Raw genomic sequence first — 22,276 nt, forward strand, 5'->3', positions numbered from 1 at the left:
ACATGGAGTATCAGGTATTGTATGAGGACTGCAGAAAAAGTTTGGAGGTGAAAAGTGAAAAAAAAAATATGGTTCACCGAGTGTAAAAAAAATGACACTTGGCAAAGGAGCCTCTTTGTCGAGTGTCAGGATAAGACACTCGGCAAAGGATTAACGGCGCCTGCCAGCCGTTAATGGAGGCGGGCCTTTGCCGAGTGTTTTACCCTGACACTCGACAAACCACCTCTTTGCCAAGTGTTATTGTTTGCCGAGTGCTCGGCACTTGGCAAACAACCTCTTTGCCGAGTGCCAGTTGTTTACCGAGTGCTTTTTCTCTAGCACTCGGCAATCAGCCTCTTTGTCGAGTGTCCAATAAAAAACACTCGGTAAAGTCTAGAACACTCGGCAAAGAAGCATCTCCGGTAGTGTGGTTCAGAATGTGTTATCTCGTGGTTCTCATGTCCTACTGCTGAGAGTGCTCAGAGTGACCAGCAAGAGTCCGTCGTCCATGGCGAGCGCCAAGACGAAGCTGCAGCTGCAGGAGAGGGTCCCGCTCCCCCGCACGGCATGGAAGCTGGCCGACCTCGCCGTTCTCTTCCTGCTCCTGGCCCTCCTCGCTCACCGTGTGTCCTCGCTGATGGTGGCCAGCGGCGGCGGCGCGGCGTGGTGCTGGCTCGCCGCGCTCATCTGCGAGGCGTGGTTCACGGTGGTGTGGCTCATCAACATGAACGCCAAGTGGAACCCGGTCCGCTTCGACACGCACCCTGAACGCCTAGCCCAACGGTGAGTGGTGGTGGTGGCAAGACTAAGCTAGGTTTCCAGTACGTAGCTTTTTTTTGCTTCGTCAACTCAATCTGATGCGTTTAATAATGTTTTATTTGTCGTCAGCAGCACCGACGAGCTGCCGGCGGTGGACATGTTCGTGACGACAGCGGACCCGAGGCTGGAGCCGCCGGTGGTGATGGTGACCACGGTGCTGTCGCTGCTGGCGCTGGACTATCCCGCGGGGAAGCTCTCGTGCTACGTCTCCGACGACGGGTGCTCGGCGGTGACCTGCTACGCGCTGCGCGAGGCCGCCGAGTTCGCCAAGCTCTGGGTGCCCTTCTGCAAGAAGCACAGCGTCAAGGTCAGGGCCCCCTTCGTGTATTTCTCCTCCGGCGGCGCGGCGGAGCGTGGTGGGGCCGCCGACGACGCCAAGTTCTTGCGCGCTTGGACACTCGTGAAGGTAAAGCTAAAGCTAGCTACTGTTTTTTTTTCTGCAGTCACTAACATCGTGTTGCATGTAGAACGCGTATGAGGAGTTGGTCCGCCGGATTGAGAACGCCGAAGAGGACTCTCTAGTCCGGCACGGCGACGGCTTGTTCGCCGAGTTCGTGGGCGCTGAGCGCAGGAACCACCCGACCATAATGAAGGTAGAAACCAACTGATCACGCCTCATCATGGCAAAATACTACACTCGTGAAACGAGTTCCCATTTCATGGCTTTGTTTTCTTGCTAACAAACATGGACACGTTCTTCTGCTGCCGCAAGTGTTCAGGTCCTGTGGGACAACAGCAGCAAGATCAACAGCAAGAGCGAGAGCAATCAGGAGGCAGACGATGCAATCCCAAGCCTCATATACGTCTCCAGGGAAAAGAGACCCACACAGCACCATCACTTCAAGGCTGGGGCCATGAACGTCCTGGTACGTCGTCGTCGGTGTTTAGTCCCATCTAACGGCAGTCCAGTAGCAAGAATTACAGGAAGTTCAGGCTCTCTAGAGGCGTGCCGCATATTGCCATCCATGGGTGGCAACGCCATGGCATGGCATCATCAGGATAAGCTCACTAACGAGTGATTGAGTGGTGAGGCCGGTGTCTCCAGAACCTGAACATTCGTCCCTTGTGGCATGTGACCTGTGCTGTGCAGACGAGGGTGTCCGCGGTGGTGACCAACGCTCCCATCATGCTGAACGTGGACTGCGACATGTTCGCGAACAACCCGCAGGTGGCCCTCCACGCCATGTGCCTCCTCCTCGGATTCGACGACGAGCTCCACAGCGGCTTCGTTCAGGCGCCGCAGAAGTTCTACGGCGGCCTCAAGGACGATCCTTTCGGGAACCAGAACCAGGTTATGTTCGAGGTACGTACAGTCGTACAGATCACTATCATAGCATAGGAGTACTCTGTCTAATTGACGTTATTATTTAGCTTACATATACTAGGAAATATGCCCTATCAAAAACTGAGTAATAGAAACTATGTTCATATTATCTAATCATTTTTAAGAGCACGGTTCATAAACGTTCCGCAAATTTTAACTTTAGCGATACAAAATTGGGCAAATATTTCTTTGTTCTCTCTTCCATTGCACCTGTCTGTGAACTATATCGATATCTCACTCAAACTCAGAGATGTATAGTTCATGATATAGTGGTAAGAGTAGCGATCGAGGAAGAGTTTAACACGAATACAAGTTACATCGGCCGGCAAGCTCCTGCTCACCGCCGCCACTCCGATCCGGACGCAGCTGGCCGACCTCTCTTCTCTTCTTCCCCCTGCTCTCCTCCTCTGCTCTTAACCCCTCTCCAAGCCAGCCAATCATGTCACCCAGCTGGACCCGATGTACTTCGGATTGGGCTTCCTATCTCTTGTGGGCTTCGTCGTTCCTTCGCTTGGCCCATGACAAGAGCCCGTATCTTCTCTGGCCTTCTTCTTGGCTTGTCTTCCCGCGCTCTTGCCTTCGGACGGGAACAGGGTTCCTGACACTGCCATAAGCCACATTTGCCACAACACAGCCACCTCGGAACTATAGTTTATCTCCATCTCCTCTTCCGTGGCTTCTTCGGTTCTTCCAATCCATAGAAGCAAACCAATTTACTCCATCAAATCCCTTATTCCACTCGTTAGTTCAGAAAATAGCACCTCTCTGTTTTTCTCCAAACACAGTAAGCTAGCAGCTTGAGCTCCAATAGCTCTTCAAATATCTCTTATTAGTAGCATAGCTTGGTCTAGGCTGCAAATAAAATGACAATAGCAGAAGCATTAGATGTACTACATTTCTAGAAATATGAAGAGAAAGTGTCAGTGTCCCAATGTACACCAAGGCAAATTATTCTTGCGGAAGCTTTAAAATTCAACACAAGGACCACCTAATCTAATGGAATTGTATCCAGAAGAGTCACTATCCAGTGAAATGTGATGTAGGTTCCTAAAATGGTAATCAATTTTCATCTAGGCTAACTATTTTTATCTACTACTCAGTGATAGGTAGGGGCACTCAGGTACCCATCTCTAGTATATGGCCACATGAACTTCCAAGAATGCATTTTTGGGACACCTGGTCATCTAAAAACAGGAAGCTACCAACAACACTCGAGTGCCACTTTCGGTCAAAACACTCGAGTACCACTCTACCGGTGACAGTGAGGCAGGACTCAGCTTTAAGCTACAAGGCTAAAGCAGAAGAACATCTTTTAGGGTTATGCAGTGGCTACACGCTAGCACATATTAATAACCGCATAAAAATAGAAACTCTTGCATGTAGATGATCAAAGATTATATCTTCCAAACGCGCGGCGCAGCGAAAGACTTGGCGGAAAGCGCGTAGTCGACTTAGTCGACATCGAGGAAGTAGTCGTACTGCTTGACGTAGTGCGCATCTCAGTGGCACCTCTATGGACGTCCACATGTGCGGAGAGGAGAACGGCAGCAACGTAGCATGCTAGCACTCATCAATGCATGCGGACTGCAACAGATGAACTGGTACGGCACAGGTGCCCTCTCTACTGATAAGTACCGATATAAATCGGCAAGGGGATGGCCCGATCTTCACGACAGTAGGTCACAAATAATAGATAACTTACTGCGAACAGCGGGATAACTATCTTTATACCTGACAAAGGTTGGATGCGATCAAGCGATGGGGAGAGAGGCACCAAAACCGTGAAGACTTCGACTCGATCTCTGAATGACCACAGAACCACAATCCGGAACTAATCCACACAAAACGGTGCAGCCGTACTGAAACCGTAGAACACAAACTAGGGGAACCCAGAGGGATCTCTTCACAAGACCAAGAAGAACAAGGAAGAACAAAGGTTTGAGTAAGGCACTCGGCAGCTCGGTTGCAATATCATGTAGTTTTTTAAATGATTAAAAAGGTTTTTAATAGCTTAGAGGCAGGGGATATTTATACTAGGAACAACCGTCCTAGTTGTGTGTGAAAACGAAATGGAGAGTCTGAAGATAGGCAGTGTGAAAGGCCACCATGAGATAGATTCCCGAAGTGGTCTCATGTGATTGTTGGCCTCCAGAGCAGTCTCCACTAATCTGGCCATAACTCCTTGTTGGGAAGTCTAAATGACGAACCGTTTATTGGGTGTGAAAGTAGACTCCCAGAGCTTTCCAGCCATGTGTAGCATGCACCATGAAACTTTGTAGATTGGTACAGTTTTGCATGGGAAGTTATACCAAATTCTGCCCCTGGCAGACTATTGACTTTCTGCGTCACTTTTTCCTGTGTCCGGTCGTCCGTCCGTGTTACTTGTCATCCGCATTACTTTTTCCTAGGTCCAGTCATCCGTCTGTATTACTTTTCTGATGGAGCTATTTTGTAGCACTGTGTCTTGATCCTTCGGCCATGTACCTTCCACGTCTTCATGTGTAAACCTAAGTATCATGAAGATAGGACATTTAGGTAGTATAACATTCTCAGAAGTGTTAAAATTACAATCAGTTAGGAATGAATTCACCTGCTCTTTTATCTTTTTGGCACAACTTCGTGTAGGTGTCCCCTGAATATAATCACTTGTGCTAGATAGTGAGCTTTCTTCATGTTTCAACACATGTTGAGCTAGCATGTCCTCGTCATCATTCCCCTCTAGAAAAGGAGTCGTCCTCAACTCTAACTCTTCTGATCCAAAGTGTTGTGCCAGGCCATCAATTTGTAGTGTTGTGATAACATCACAATGTTCTTCTTCCATCACAGCGAGGTGCTTCTATCTATAATCATATAAACCAAGCAGTAGCCTTGTAGGTGGAAACCTAAATAATTTGGAATCAAGTTTAGCTTTCACCTTCAATGGATGCTTAGAACCCCAAATGGTGAATATTGATTGCCTTAGCACGGTCTCATCATCCTCCCTCCCTTTAAGAAAAGTCATCCCTGACTTTTGTTTACCTGAAAACATTAGACAAAACAGAGGGTGGATGTACATGACAATTCCAATAATCTTTTATTTCATTTTGTCCATTTGCCTCTTTATAATTCATATTCACATTAATCCATTTTGTAAGTAAGAAATTTTCTTTCAGCATTGGAGAACCTTCAAATAGCTTCACAGATGGGAGCACAAAATTTTCCTCCAACCCATTCATTTGATTCATGTTATCATGTTTTATCTTTGCAAGATCACATATATGAAAAGATAAGAATGAAACATTCTTGAGATTCTTATTGCATGGGTCAGAGAAGTACCTATCGAACTCAATGGTTCTAGATGACGATGAAAAAAATTCGGGTGAATGAATGGAACATGTTTGCACAAGATTTCTTTCTTTCGATATAACATATCAACAAGGGAACAACAATTTTGGTTCTGTATAGAAGTCACTAAATAATCTTTTCATCTCAAATTCAGAAAAATATGGCTCACAAAAATTGTTGCAAAGTATTTTTAACTTCAAATCAGCAAGCTTGTCACATGTTATACAAATAGCACAAATATAGAATTTACTTGCAGCTTGATGTCCAATCAAATTGAATGTAAACTTGCAACTATAGGTAATATTCAAAGATTTCATGGATGATATACGAAAAACATTCTCGAGTATATTATTGATCTCAACACATTTATCAAACATGACATAGCCCACACATGAAGGATGAGATATTTTTGCAAAGAATTCATCATAAGTGTTCATTTGCACATTATCAAATTTATTTGCATGCAAAGTATCAGATATATGAGTGCAAAATATCATGTATATGAACCATATCAAACTATAGAAAAGATCATGTATGACTGAACATTGGTTATCAACTTGCAAAATTTCAGCACAATGATGAACATGTGAATCTATCAAATCAGTGCAAATATTTTGTGTATGGTCAATCCCATTTGAACCATGTGTTTCATCACAATTGCTCACCATTTTATTTTGCAAACTCAGATCTGAATTATTTTCATTACCTTTTAGACTTGGTGGTAGTGCAAGTATCATGGATTACGCTTCTGAAATCGTACCACTTTCCTCGTCATGGTTCATGTTTTGGGTAGCACACAATTAGTTTTGATGAATGGCTACCTTCTCACTTCTCTCAACAAGTATGGTGATGTCATGAGCAGCCATCTCTTCCTTATTCTCATTGCAAACCTACACATTTGGAAAGACAACACTAGAAGTAGAGATGAGGGTGTTAGTTTCAAAAGTATCCTCACATGACTTGCATTCTAACTCTCTATTTTTTTGTGGTGTATCTCTCACCCTCTCCTTGTTGATACTCTCAATCTCATAGTGGGTGGAATCACACAACTCTCTTTTGTTTTCACTCTCTCTCAGTTTGGCTACGTGGCTCTCATTCTCACATAGGTTTTGTTGCACAATCACTTCAATGCCTTGGGAAGCAACATATGCATACGTGTCATACTTCACCACATCTTTTTCTTCATGAACCTGCATCACACAAGGAACAAGACTAGAAGAAGGTATTATCATGTTAGTAGTAAATAATTCCTCAGATGATTCTTCCTCTTTTTTGCTCAATTTTTGTGTATCTCTCTCACACAGAATTTTGTGGCTCTCCTCACATATGGTGGAATCTCTCATCTTTTCCTTTTGAACTCTCACACTCAATTTTGGTTGGTGGCACTCTTTCTCACATGGGTTTTGCTGTCCATAGGACCTTCCGCGTGCCCCTTGCTGAATTTTTCTTTTGGTGGACGTACAATAATCTTCATCATCAATGAGCACACGGGAGCGAAAACTACGCCCGTGAGCACCTCCTCCATGTTGTCCACTATGTCCAAATAGACCACCATGAGAGTTGGTCGGGCTATGTTGTTGTGGAGCCCAGCCGAGCACCATAAGAAGACGTTCATCGAACATCCTCTCCATGGCCTCCACTAGTGAGTTTTGTAGTTGGCGTAACTCAGCACATGAGACTGGTGGTTCTTTTTCTCCATATCGACCACCACGAACACTCAAATTGGATCCTGACATGTTAGCACTTATGCAAGAAAAAGTGGAATAGGTAAATTTATGGAATCTCACAACCTCTCCTCTTACTTACCAATGCTCTTGCCTGTTCTCAAGGACAGTGAGCGTGCTAGTGCAGCAGTTGCATAGATGTGATTGAGAGGTCACAAGGATTATGAGTCGAACGTCCCGGTTTCAGATTTTGGTGGAGCTATAGGTGGCTATTCAAGGGAGGCTATGGTACTGCAACCCACGTGGTTTGATGTGTTCAAAAGATATGAAGTTGTTGCTATGGAGATTACCACCAACTTGAATATGTAAACTAAAATTTGCAATTATACGACCCACAACAAAGCCCCTACTTTCAATTTTTTTAACTTTCTCTTTTTTTTAATCTTTCTTTCTTCTTTCTTCTTTTTTTAGTTTTTTTATATTAACAGGGGTGTGGATAACAAATGAAACACAACACAACATATATGAAGATGATGACTAGCAACTTGATGAACAAAACAACACAAAGGTAGCAGTACCGCAAAAAGGCTATAGGATTTCTTTTGTGGCTTTTTCAGTGGACTTTAGGTGATGAACAAAAATGGTAGCAAACGATGGATAAATCAAAAGTAAATATGTGGATGATGGTGAGATCTGCCGTGATAATGAAAGCTTTGATACTAGTTGATAAGTACTAATATGAATCGACAAGGGAATGGCCCGATCTTCACGATAGTAGGTCACAAATCACAGATAACTTGCTGCGAACAGCGGAATAACTATCTTTATACCTAACAAAGGTTGGATGCGACCAAGCGATGGGGAGAGAGGCACCGAAACTGCAAAGACTTTGACTCGATCTCTGAACAACCATAGAACCACAATCCAGAACTAATCCACACAAAATGGTGCAGCCGTACTGAAACCGTAGAACACGAACTAGGGGAACCCAGAGGGATGTCTTTACAGGACCAAGAAGAACAAGGAAGAACAAAGGTTTGAGTAAGGCACTCAACAGCTCGGCTGCAATATCATGTAGTTTTTCAAATGATCAAAAATGTTTTTAATAGCTTAGAGGCAGGGGATATTTATACTAGGAACAACCCTCTTAGTTGGGTGTGAAAATGAAATGGAGAGTCTGAAGATAGGCAGTATGAAAGGCCACCACGAGATAGATTCCCGAAGTGGTCTCACATGATTGTTGGCCTCCAGAGCAGTCTCCACTAATCTGGCCATAACTCCAAGAGAGGTGCTTCAATCTATAATCATATAAACTAAGTAATAGCCTTGTAGGTGGAAACTTAAATGATTTGGAATCAAGTTTAGCTTTCACCTTCAATGGATGCTTAGAACAAATGGTGAATGTTGATTCCCTTAGCATGGTCTCATCATCCACAACCTCTCCTATTCATCCATGCACTAGGCACAGAGAAGCGGTGGCATGCACGGTGGTTGAAGGCGGTTAGGTTAATAACCCTCTAGCTAGGTCATTAGCATTTATAGAATTGCTAATGGGCCAAGCATGGGCTAGTTGGGCCTGACTATTGGGCATTTATCCAACAATCTCCCACTTTCTCAAGAGTCAACCAACCATTATGTTAGAGATATGGCCTAGGGGTACCTGCACCGCTCGTATATATTACTACCACCAAGCTATCGGCCCAGCAGCCGTCAAGAAGGAGGCCCACGAGGGCTGACATGATCAACCAACATGGAGCTCAAGGCAAACCAAGGCAGGTGTATCTGGATGATAGCAAGGATCAATCTATCATAATAAACTAGGAAACAATCTGTTAGCCCGATTGCCCTCTGTATAACCCTACCTCTCCTGCCTATATAAAGGAGGGTAGGGACCTTGGGCTTGGGATCCAATCTTCCACCAATTCCATCTACCTCGTAGCTAGGAGCAACAACCCCTGTAATTGAACATATGAATACAAGAGATGTCGCACCACTAGAGTAGGGTTTAGCGCGCATCATGGCCCGGACCAGTATAAATCCTTGTGTCTCGTGTGCTACCATCTGATTTCGTCTATGCGATCACATTGCAGGATATTGCTGGAGCAAAACAATCCAACACATTGTGGCCATGTGTTGCAATATTCAGAATTCAATCCAATTGATCCATTTGTCCTTTGATTTCTTTCTCCTTAAGTGTGTGACCCCATAGGTTCATGCAACCAATGGTCATGACCCGTAAACCATTTCTACTCAATAGTTAGCATTGGCCTCTAGCAAAGCATACTAACTCCCAAAGATTCACGAAGATCATATCTTGGACAACCTTTTAACATTCTCCATTACTAAGTCCTTCTGCCACACAACACTTGCCTAGTACAAGGTGAGCGAAGTGCTACCCTTGATTCTCAGCCATTTGTTCGCTCTGTGCAAAACTTATTTTCATCTGCTAACCATTAGTTAGGCATGGCCATGCACTTTTAGATCCTACACACATCGAGAGGACCCAGAGGATTCTCTCCTTGGTATAGGAGGGGCAGATCCCATATTGACTCGACACACCCTGCAACTTGCTATAGATCATAACCAAAAGCTACTTTTATGACTACCTAGTTACAGAGTAGTGTTTGGAACCCCAAAGTATGACTTACACAATCCGGGACTCTACGTCGATCTTAGGTCAAAGGATGTTAGTATGTGTGTCTTTTATAAGCAAACCGATAACACATATTCGCAGTGTATCGTAGTGGGTCAATCCGACACTGTGTTCCCAACACATGTCTACATTGTTGGTGTGATATCCAATATCACTATGACCCATGAAACATGATCATCCACCCAACACATGTACCAACTTATCTCTGCGTCATAGTCCCACATGATGGATAGAACTTGGGATCTCATTTAGTACGTCTTCAATTTAAATCAAGGAGTTTCACTAACGAATCACACATTCGTTAATCGCATATAATGATAAATGCCATGGAACATCTCATTAAAACATGCAAATTTCAAAGGTTGCCATGATGTTGTCAACCTATGACAACCATTAAGGTATACATCATCATAAGCCTCCCACTCACATTAGAGTTAATCTTGCCAGCATATTATGGCCATCGCTCTTATGTGTGCCTCATGCTTTGCTTGTGGTAGCAGCTTGGTAAATGGGTCTGCCATGTTTAGGTCGGTGTGCACCTTGCATATCTTCACATCTCCTCGATTAACGATCTCTCGGATCAGGTGATAGCGCCGTAGTGCTTGGATTTTTTTGGTGAGGCCTTGGCTCCTTTGCTTGTGCAATAGCACCATTATTGTCACAATAGAGATCTATCAGACATGAGTTGCTAGGGACCACACCCAACTTAGAAACAAATTTTTTGATCCATACAACTTCCTTTGCAGCTTTCGAAGCCATGATATACTCGGCTTCTGTTGCTGAATCTACGATCGTCTCTTGCTTGGAACTTTTCCAACTCATTGCCGCACCATTGAGGCAAATGACATATCCTAACTATGATTGGCTATCGTCCTTGTCGGTTTGAAAGCTAGCATCAGTGTAACCATTTACAACGAGCTCTTTCGAACCTCCATAGACTAGGAACTAATCCTTAGTTCTTCATAAGTACTTAAGGATATTTTGAACTGCTGTCCAATGAGCATCACCTGGGTTTGATTGGTACCTACTCGTAACACTTAGAGCATATGAAACATTTGGGCACATGGCATATCATGGCGTACATAATAGAGCCTATTGCCGAAGCATAAGGCACTCTACTCATCCTTTCTTGCTCATCAGGTGACGAGGCACACTAAGTATTGCTCAAGGTTACACCATATGACATAGGTATGAATCCCCTTTCGGACTCATTCATGTTGAACCTATTCAACACCTTGTCAATGTTCATGCTTTGACTTAATCCAATTAAGCGCTTAGACCTATCACTGTAGATCTTTATACCCAAAATGTAGGATGCTTCTCCAAGGTCCTTCATAGAGAAACTTTTTCTCAGCAAGGCCTTAACATCCTCCATTAGTGGAATATTATTCCCGATCAGTAGTATGCCATCCACATACCATGGGACATAGTCCCCAGGTACCCCACAAGGAAGAGAGAAGATCTAATCTGACAAGGATTCCCCACATGTAACCCTAGTAACATTGCTACCCTGTAATCCTACTAGTACTCTTACACTATAACCAACTAGGAGACTTGCCTCTTGGACCATATAATAGAGGGCAGAGCTCCCTAGATCGGTAGCCTCATATAACTAGGAGACAATAGATGTACCAACACATCATGCAAATCAATCCAATGCAAGGCCTCATGCCTAACTGGACATAGGGTATTATGCTATCTAGTGGCCTGAACCAGTAAAATCGTTGTCTCTGTGTTTATCATTGAGTTTTGCATACGCCGAAGCCCACCACCCATCGTCCTAGGTAGCCCCGTGATGAGTTGCCAGTCATCAAACACTGACACATACAAGACTAGAAACACGAGTGCGCTCCCACTAACTTTATTGTAAACACATGGTTTGTCATTTTTTGAGAAACCAAACAATTTGACTTCCTCATCAAAACAAAGATTCCAGCTCTAGGATGCTTGCTTTAGCCCATATATAGACTTCATGAGTCTACAAACTTTTCTAGCATTTTGTTGGTCGACAAAACCTTCAGGCTGTGTCATGTACACATCCTCACATAGGTTTCCATTAAGGAAAGCCATTTTGACGTCCATTTGCCAAATCTCATAGTCGTAATACGGGGCAATTGCTAGAAGGATCCAGACAGACTTTAGCATAGCGACAGGTGAAAATGTTTCATCATAATCAACACCATGAATTTGATGAAAACCTTTTGCTACCAGTCTTGCTTTATAGATGTGAACATTTCCATCTGCGTCTGTCTTTTTCTTGAAAATCCATTTACACTCAATGGCCCTCATGCCATCGGGTGGATCAACTTGGTTCCAAACCCGATTATCTCTCATGGACTCCATTTCAAATCTCATGGCTTCAAGCCATCTCTTGGACTTCGGTCCCATTACCGCCTCCGTGTAAGAGTTAGGCTCTTCATTGTCCAACAACAAGATGTCACGTTGCCCAATAGTTAGTAACGTGTACTTTTTAGGTGCATGGAGTGTCTGTATTGATCTTCGTAGTTGGGGTTTAGCATGTTGGTCAGCGGCCATCGATGGCTCATCTTGCTGCACCTCCTCATTAGTGGAAATTGGAACATTTTCTTGTGTTTCTCGAACCTCTTAGAGTCGCACTATGCTCCCACTAACTTCTTTTGAGAGAAACTCTTTCTCAAGAAAGACCACATTCTGAGCAACAAACACTTTGTTCTCTTGACGGTTATAGAAATAATATCCTTTGGGTTCCCTAGGATATCCCACAAAGCTACACTTATCAGATCTGGGCTCCAGCTTTGTTGGCGTCAAATGCTTAACATAGGCATCGCAGCCCCAAATCTTCAAGAATGACAAACGAAGATGTTTCTTAGTCCATATCTCATATGGTGTCTTCTCCACAGATTTAGATGGTACATGGTTTAGTATAACCATAGCTGTCTCTAGCGCATACCCCCAAAAGTACAATGGAAGATCAGTTTGACTCATCATTGACCTCACCATGTCCAACAAGGTTCGGTTTCTCTGCTCGGACACACCATTCCATTGTGGCATTCTGGGTAGAGTCAGTTGCGGAACAATTCCACAATTCTTTAGATGGTCACTAAACTCATGGCTTAAATATTCCCCACCACGATCTGATCGTAGGAATTTAATTGTCTTGCCAGTATGATTTTGCACTTCATTCTGGAACTCTTTGAACTTTTCAAAGGATTCTACCTTTTCCCTCATCAAATAGATATAGCCGTATCTACTCAAGTCATTGGTAAAGGTAATAAAGTAATGAAAGCCACCTCTCGCAGTTGAGTTCATTGGGCCACATACATCTGTATGTACTAGGCCTAATAGCTTGCTTGCTCTCTCACTTTGTTCAACAAAAGGAGTTTTAGTCATCTTTCCAAGTAGGCATGACTCACATGTCTCAATTGATTCATAATCAAAAGAATCAAGAAGACCATCCTTATGGAACCTCTCTATGTGCTTCTTGCCTATATGGCCTAAGCAACAATGCCACAAGTAAGTAGGATTAGAATTGTGTTTGCGAACTCTATTAGCATTAACATTATTGATTTTAGCTTCCTCAAGATTAAGAACATAAAGCCCGTTCACAATGGGACATCTCGCATAGTAAATGCCATTCATAAAAATAGAACAACACTTGTTCTTTATTACAAATTCAAAACCATCGTCCTCTAAACATGAGTCAGAAATAATGTTATTGTTCAATGCAAGAACAAAATAACAATTATTAAGTTCTAGCACTAATCCAGAAGGTAGCGACAATGAATAAGTGCCGACGGCCAACTGAAGGGTACTTGTTTGGTTTTGGTAATTGAGTGACAACCTAGGTGGACTAATTGTGTTTAATATGAGATACATAGGTGATTAGTCCATAGGTACACTTGTGTGAGCAACACATGCCATGAAGGAGAAAATGGCTTGGACTTGTTGCAAGGCTCATACATGTGATGAAGGAGCTCACTACACATGACACATGACATTGAGTCATGTGACTAAGGTGGAGAAGATCAAGACAAGACTTGGCTTGATGGACCGGTTGCAAGCATGAAGGACAAGTTAGAGGCTTTGGAGCGATGGACCACGTTGTGGTGAGAAGCTTGAGCAAGACTTGGCGCCAATGGACTGAAGCAACAGTGAAGAGCAAGTGAAGTCAAGATCGATGAACTAATATGGTCTCATGATGATATGAAGTGGATCATATAATTTGTGATATAGTTGGTGCATGTGTTGCATCAACATTGGAGGAGATGGAATGGAATCACAAGGCAAAGGTATAACCATAGGGCATTTCATTTCACCGGTTATAGGTGTGTAGACAAGTTTATGACCAGATTTAGGATAGATGGTCGTACTATCAAGAGGGGCAAACTTGTTTGCATATCGGTCATCTAGTGCCACTCGAGTGATCTAACTTTACATCGTTGCTAGGATCGAGTGGCGTGGAGAAATGAGTGACTAATCCTTTGGAAAAATGTTTGTGAAATGCTAACACACTTGCACATGGTGGTGTACACTTGGTGGTGTTGGCACATTTGCAAAGGAGAAGTGGTTGGAGAAAAAAAAGGAGGCAAAATAGGGGACCAGACCCCGGCTCGGCCAGGACTGAACCCTAAAGGGGCGAGTCCGTTCGGGACTCAACCCTAGGCGAAGGGTGCACGGTCTCTTCTTTGGACTCTGGCGTGAAGGGCGATGGGACCCTTATCGTTGGGTTCGGTTGTTTAGCAGCGCGGTGCGGTGGCGATGTGATAGGTGGAGAAGGATCGGACTATGGCGCTGAGTCTGGTCGGCTCGACTGGACCCAGTCCAATCAATTTCAGGTGTTCTGGGAGCTCTCTAAAAACAACCGGACCGTGGTCTCCATGAGTCTAGTCTGGTTTGAGCAGGCGAGTCTGATCCTACTATTGCGCGGCTTTGATGTGACCGGACTCTGGCTCTGCTAGTCCGGTGCATGCTGTCAGGCGCGCGCGCAGGTGACCGATGAGTTCCAACGGTTGGCATTTGAAGCAGTGACAGGTGGCGAGATCTGGTGGACCGGACCCTATGAACAGGGAGAGTCCGGTCGCTGTCTGAGGGTCTGGTCAGGACCCTGCGTAGGCAGAGTTTGGGTAACGGCTCTTTTGAGCCTTGGGCTATTTAACCAAGCACTTGGTCGACCTTGGGCTAGTTATTGAACACCCTTAAGCCTTGGTGGCTTGTGTAGGTGTGCTTGGAAGCCCTCTAACTCACATACGCTTAATAGTGATCATCCGATTGAGTGTGAGTGTGATTCTAGTGCGATTGCATCGTGAGTTTGTATCGAGTGGCACTAGGTGATCGAGTTGCAAGCCGATGGTGCTTGTAACTCTTGGATGTTGCCACCTCCTAGATGGCTTGATGGTTTGATCTCCATCGAAGCACGTAAGGAAGCTTATGTGGTGCTCTGGAGAAGATTGTGAGGGGTATTTGCTCACCCAGCGGGAGCCGAGAAGAGCAACTCTAGTAGAGGGAGACACGAAGGGCGACAAGTGGTTAGGCCAGATCAAGTGCTAGAGCTTGTGGTAAGCACTCCACATGGGAGAGTGTGACTTGCGGGTCACCACTAGCAAGAGGTCCGGCGGCAACCTTGGAGCTTGTCTCAATGAGGGCTAGCATGTTGGCAAGCATGTGAACCTCAGGATAAAAATCACCGTGTCATCAACTTTCCGTTGGTTTGTGATCCCCATACACAATCTTATATTAACATTTCATATATTGTGCTAGTGTAGTTTCTCTTGTAATTAGTTTGCTTGTGTAGCTTTGCTAGTTACCTTCTTGCTTGTGTAGCATAGAAGTAGCTCCCTTGCATAACTAATTTGGCTTGAGTAGCTTTGTTAGTTATATTGCTTAGTTTGTGTAGCTAAGTAATTTGCGCTCTCTAATTTGACTTGTGTAGTCTTGTTATTGAGCATTGCTAGTGAGCTTTGGAGCTTTGTACTTTTGCCTACTAGATTGTGTAGGAGCTCCCTCGGTTGCTTGAGTACTAGTTGCATATATAGGTTTGTGTGACCTTGCTACTAGAAATGATTAGGTGAGCTCTAGCTAGCCCGGCACATTTGTTGCCTATTTAGCATCTTTATAAGGTGTTTGTGAACTTAGATAGAGGGGTGTAGTCTTAGGTAGACCGTTAGTTTTAATTCCGCATTTATTACGGTTAGCCGGGGTGATTAATTTTTAGAAAGGAATATTCACCCCCATTTAGTTTGCCGTCTCGACCCTACACCAACGCAGCAACCTTTGCTCCATTCCCGACACGCACATCCACGTTGTCTCTTGCAAAGCATCTAATTATTTTCAGTCCCTGCAACGATTTGCAAGTGTGAATCATTGCACCAATATCAAATACCCATGCATTATTAGAACGTGTTGCAAGATTAATTTCAATAACATCAATACCATGAGTGGAGGTCACACCTCTATTCTTTTCTTCTCTTCCATGTACTTCTTACAATTCCTCAACCAATGTCCTTTCACACCGCAGTGGAAACAAACATCATCAAAGGGGGCCAGCATTTTTATTCTTTTCTTTGACCTTAGTTGCCTGCCCAGAAGTCTCACTTTCAGCAGGTTTCTTAACCTTGCTGGACGCTTTTGCTTCTTACCCTTCCGGACAGTCATCACATGACCAGGAGCCTTCCTAAGGCTCACATGCCGTGTTCAGCATCCTTTGTAACTCGGTCAGCATCTTCTTCAAGCCATTCATGTGAAAGTTCGTAATAAATGGCTCAAAACTACTCCCTCCATTCCAAATTATAAGTCGCTTTGACTTTTTTGGTTCATCCATTTTGCAATGTATCTAGACATATTATTATATCTAGATGCATAATAAAATGGATGTACCGAAAAAGTCAAAGCGACTTATAATTTAGAATGGAGGGAGTAATTGGTAGACTGCAGTATCACATCGGTAGTGAGATCGTCATAGAGGGGAAAACCCAGTCTCTGTAAGCTCCCGATGTAACCAATCATGTTGATTACATGAGGGCTGACCAGAGCGCCTTCAACAAACTTGCTACCAAATAGGGTTTTCGAGGTGTTAAACCTATCAAACATTGTTGGATTTTCGAACATGCCACGTAGCCCCACGATCATATCGTGCGGATTGGTGCTCTCATATTGCTTCTGCAGCACAGAGTTCATACAAACAAGCATCAGGCACTGCACATCCACAGTGTCATCAGTGTGCTTCACATAAGCACGATACACATTAGAATTGTGCGCGGCATTTTGAGGCTCATCCGGGTAGGGCATAACAAGAATGTACTCTTTTTTTTCTGCCTGAGAACAATTCTCAGGTTCTGGTTCCAATAAAAAAATAGCTCCATTTGGCTTTTCTTTATCTAGGATTAATCGCAAATTGAAGCTCGAGTTGCTTGACATTTTCTACAACAACAAAGATATACAACGGTTGGCACTACTTTCATTAAAACATTTTTAATAAAAGAAACCCCAATATTTTTTGCGAACGTCCACCGATATTGTATAGTGGGACAAGATCCCACGTTCCCTATGGAACTAGTGAGCTTTGGCATCACCGCTAGCATCATAGTGAACTAAGTATGGAACACTTGCCAATTGCATCCAATGCGACTCTCGTTCGTTGATTGATATCATATATCTCGGCTTTCAACGTTGTGCCCCAAAACCTAAGTCTGGCTTGATAGTTTCGTCGAGTAAACCAACACTATGCTACGGTGTCTGACACCACCCAATAGATCAAGGTAGAAGATGATGCCCTGCTTTGGCAGACCCATCACCTACTAACAAGACCCAAAAGGTGCAGCTGTTGGAAGGGCATAAAAACTTAATTTTTATGAGGGATTTTTCGTACCCATCACTGGCAATGTATAAATATGAACGTCACAGATAATCAGATTATTGTATAGCTAGTATGGCCTCTCTTCGTCCAACGAATATTAGCACTTCCAGACGATCGCCAGCAATGGGTAAGGGTGCCTACTCCTAGGCATCCCAATTTCAACGCCCTTTTCTAGGTGGTATAGTCGCCGAGTCATCTTGCCTCATGTCGACAGATTACATAATTTAATTTGTCTATTACATGCTAATAGCAAAATAAAATATAAATTACATCACATGGGCACTCCACGGGACGGCACGCAAGCCAAATTAAACGAACAACCTCAACCCAGCTGTAAAAAATGGTAACACACAGACCGCACCAAAATATTACACACAAATCATCAGATATAATTTTGAGGCCATACCATCACGCCATTCTTCGCAAAACGAGTTAGACGTTTCTACGAGAACGACGTCATGGGTATATATTTTTTAAAACTACGCAATTGGCTACGCCAACCGATGACGGATAGAATGGATTTTCGCATGCTGCTAACAAATTAACAAACACGGAGTTCTAGCCATACATGTTGTATATCAACCACTTCGCTACACGAATTCACAATCTCGTGGTCAGCCATGCGACGCTTGCGCACCGTCGGAAAGACGGCCAATTAGCCAGTCACATAATTTGGAACCAAAATGGAGTAAAGCAATCCGATACACACATAATGCTATCCGTTAAAATGATCTATTTTACAGCCAATTGTGTTAAAATAATCTAGAACAAAAACAGCACAAGCACAGCTCTGATACCATTGTAGGGTTACGTAGGTGGCTATACGCTAGCACATATTAATAACCGCATAAAAACAGGATCTCTTGCACGTAGATGATCAAAAATTATATCTTCCCGACGCGCGGCGCAGTGGAAGACTCGGTGAGACACGCTTAGTCGATTTAGTCGACGTTGAAGAAGTATTTATGAGTATGCAAATGAATCGTGGTGTCCTATGCACGTTTATTGTTTGACCGATCGGAATAAAAACCCTCCATTGTCCTGTACTTTGATGGAGACAGATCAAAAGAATGGGCGGACAAAAAAATAGACTGAAACTTTACCTCTTTATTATTATGTTAGTACAGATAGATATAGATATAAATATATCGACAACTTTGACGTCTGTGCTGATGAGTTTATGTAGAAAGTTGTACACGGAGTTGCCGGACTTCAAGGCATATTTTACTGTGGGACGGGTTGCTTTCACCGTAGGAAAGTCATCTACGGCGTGCCACCAGACTCCAGCACCACCGGCATCAAAGGTGAGATCTTTGGAAAACTACTTTGGGCTGTGTCGGATGAATTCTGATTCAGTCCAAGCCCTTGACTGGTTGTACAATACAAACTCTGGCATGCAGATTCACCATCTTACAAGGAGCTACAGAACAGGTTTGGCAGATCGAATGAACTGATCGAGTCGGCGAGGACCACCATTTCTGGGGACATGTTCAAGGCGTCAACTGTGGTGGTGGCAGATGATCTAACGAGTCGCATCGAAGCAGCGAAACAAGTTTCTGCCTGCAACTACGAGACCGACACGAGCTGGGGTCAGGAGGTTGGATGGGTCTACGGGTCCATGACGGAGGACATCCTGACCGGGCAGCGCATCCACGCCGCCGGCTGGAGGTCGACGATCCTGAACCCCGACCCGCCGGCGTTCCTCGGGGGCGCACCGACCGGCGGGCCGGCCAGCCTCACCCAGTATAAGAGATGGGCGACGGGCTGGCTGGAGATACTCCTCAGCCGCCATAACCCGTTCCTTCTCGCCGCATTCAAGCGCCTCGATTTCCGGCAATGCGTCGCCTACCTAGTCATCGACGTGTGGCCTGTCAGAGCACCTTTTGAGCTGTGCTATGCATTGCTACCACCTTACTGCCTCATTGCAAATCGCTCCTTCTTGCCAAAGGTAATCCTTCTATGTTTTATCATCAGTACATGAATCATTTTAGGTGAAACCTTCATCCAAATTTCTGAAAATTTATCTTCTTGTGATGGGATGCACTGATGCAGGCGTCAGAACCAGGTTTCGTCATACCGCTGGCGCTGTTCCTGGCCTACAACATGTATAACCTGGGCGAGTACATGGACTGCCGGCTCTCGACGCGCGCCTGGTGGAACAACCACAGGATGCAGCGGATCGTGTCGTCCTCCGCCTGGCTGCTCGCGTTCCTCACCGTGGTCCTCAAGACGCTCGGCCTCTCGGAGACGGTGTTCGAGGTGACACGCAAGGAGCAGAGCTCGTCCGATGGCGGCGACACCGGCGCGGACGCCGACCCGGGGCGGTTCACCTTCGACTCGTCGCCGGTGTTCGTCCCGCCGACGGCGCTCGCGATGCTGAGCGTCGTCGCCGTCGTCGTCGGGGCGTGGAGGGCGGTCGCCGCCGGTGCGGCGGAAGGCGTGCCTGGCGGTGTCGTCGGCCCGGGCGTCGGGGAACTCGTGTGCTGCGGCTGGCTGGTGCTCTGCTTCTGGCCGTTCATGAGGGGGCTCGTCGCCGTCGGCAGGGGAAGCTACGGTATCCCCAGGAGCGTCAGGCTCAAGGCTGCTTTGCTCGTCGCCGCGTTCGTGCACCTGTGCACGCGCAAGTAACTTCGCCGGCGTCAGAACTACACTTCCTGCGCATGGCTGGCTGACGTGACGGGAATCATCTGGGGAAAGGAAGCATGTTGCATCCGCAATCCACGACGTGTTGTGCCTAAGATTGTACCGGTTCTTTGCTTCCACTGTTTGTACACAATTCTTGCAGAAGATAATCGGACACAACATGTGGCATGTCGCCGTCTACTGTTAGAAGAATATAAATCAACAGCAGTGCCAGTGCCCGGACGTCCGGACAGACACACACGTCAGCACTTCGTTTCACGTGCCTTACGTGGGGGACCGTGCCGCTGAAACGTCGCCCGGTGCTGGCCCGCCTCCCCTCCCTGCCGCACCACTGCCCACCTCCCCTCCCCCGGCTCCTAGCTGCATTTGGCCTAGCCCACCTCCCCTCCCCGCTGCACCCCCCGCTCCATATAAAATGCAGGCGCCGCGGCTGCACCCCTCACTCCCTAAACCCTGACTCAGAAATCCCCTCCCCTCCCCCGCCACATCGCTCTCTCTCTCTCTCTCGCTCGCTCCGTCGCTCACACTCTCGCTCTCGCTCATCTCCGACCGTCCCTGCCGCTCCTCCACCTCACCCTGAGTTCGCTGATCCCCTCCCTTTTCCCTCTCTCTCCTTTGTCCTCTCGGTGACCATGTGAGTTTCTACCCCCGTCACTCCCTCCGTCGGCACTCACCGTCCTTACTAATCCATTCCCTATCTCGTTGCCTCTATGTGGCCCTCGTCTTCTCCGGCGCCGGGCTCCGGTTGCATAGGTAAGAGCTAACCCTAACCCTAACCCTAACCCTTTCATCCTTCTGAGTTCTGACCTTCTCCTTTTGTAGGTCGGTTGTTGATGCCTCGTCCTCTAGCTACGGCATAGAGTGGGTAAGGCGGCCATGCGCACCGTTGAGGAATGGGGCCAGAGAGCTGTCGTCCGTGGTCGAGGGCCAGATGGCGAATGATGATATTGTCTATCCTGTCATCGGCAATGAGGACCTGATCGTGGCAGGGCTGTCCCCCGAGTGCGACAACGACGTTCATGACGCTGCTGCAGCGTTGTTCGGTGTCAATGTCGGTAGCGGCCCTACTCTGATCAATCTAGATGGTGGTGATGCAGGGGCGTCGGCGATGGTGACAGGGATGGCAGTGGCCTCCAACACCAACAGCACAGACGGTAACGGTACTCCAACCTCTTCTTCTATGGGTAAGCTCAAGTCTGCTGTCTGGGCTAATTTTGAGGAGATCTATGAGGAGGTGAATGGTAACAAGATTCAAACTACTGCTATCTATAGAATGTGTAAGGCTGTTTTGAGTGCTAGATCTGCTGCTGGTACTAGTCATTTGATTAGGCACCAAAAATCTTGTAGGAAAAAGGTTGATCATGCTGCTAGGGTTCAGCCTTGGCTTGCTTTTAATCCTGATGGTTCTATGCATAACTAGAACTCTAATCCTGTTGTGGCTCGATCTGAGTTGTGCTGGTTGATTGCTAGGCTTGACCTTCCATTAAGTATAGGCGAGACAGAGGCCTTTGAGGACTATATTGTTCATGCTCATAACCCTAGGTTTGTTAAGTCTTCTAGAAGGACCACCACTAGAGATCTTGGTAAGTTGTTTAATGAACGCCGTGATGTACTTAAGAATTCTATGTTGTCTGCTGCTTCATCTATTGCTTTGACTTCAGACATTTGGTCTGGTAATGCTAAGGAGGACTATATTAGTGTTGTTGCTCACTATGTGAATGTTGATTGGGAGTTACAAAAAAAAGGTTATTGGTCTTAGGTTGATTAATTAAAACATTTTGGTGAAAACATTACTGAAAGAGTTGCTACTGTGGTTGAGGAGTTTGGTCTGATTGATAAGATTTTTGCTATCACTTTAGATAATGCTTCTTCTAATGTTAATGCTATGGAAACTTTGACACCCATGTTTGCTGGTTATTTGGGTTTTGATCCTTCACTTGAGCCTTTACATACTAATAAACGTAAGTATACTCTTGTGCATCAATGATGTGCTTGTCATATAATTAATCTGATTGTTAAATCTAGACTAAAGAGGTTGA

General features: G+C 45.3%; 1 protein-coding gene across 2 annotated transcripts; it reads left to right on the top strand.

Moving 5' to 3' along the window:
- Positions 1-456: 456 nt before the first annotated feature.
- On the top strand, positions 457-20,405 carry LOC136494955 (cellulose synthase-like protein H1). Of its 2 annotated transcripts, none has more exons than XM_066491125.1 (8): positions 457-762; positions 868-1,204; positions 1,266-1,391; positions 1,518-1,664; positions 1,889-2,101; positions 18,781-18,898; positions 18,995-19,542; positions 19,647-20,405. In XM_066491125.1, the coding sequence occupies exons 1-8, from the start codon at positions 488-490 to the stop codon at positions 20,220-20,222; spliced, it is 2,340 nt and encodes a 779-aa protein (XP_066347222.1). In that variant the 5' UTR covers positions 457-487; the 3' UTR covers positions 20,223-20,405. The 2 variants fall into 2 exon arrangements, with proteins under 2 accessions (XP_066347222.1, XP_066347223.1); XM_066491126.1 differs by having other exon boundaries at positions 871-1,204.
- Positions 20,406-22,276: the final 1,871 nt, after the last annotated feature.

This window comes from Miscanthus floridulus, chromosome 11 (genome assembly GCF_019320115.1).
Source record: "Miscanthus floridulus cultivar M001 chromosome 11, ASM1932011v1, whole genome shotgun sequence".
Lineage (NCBI taxonomy): Eukaryota > Viridiplantae > Streptophyta > Magnoliopsida > Poales > Poaceae > Miscanthus > Miscanthus floridulus.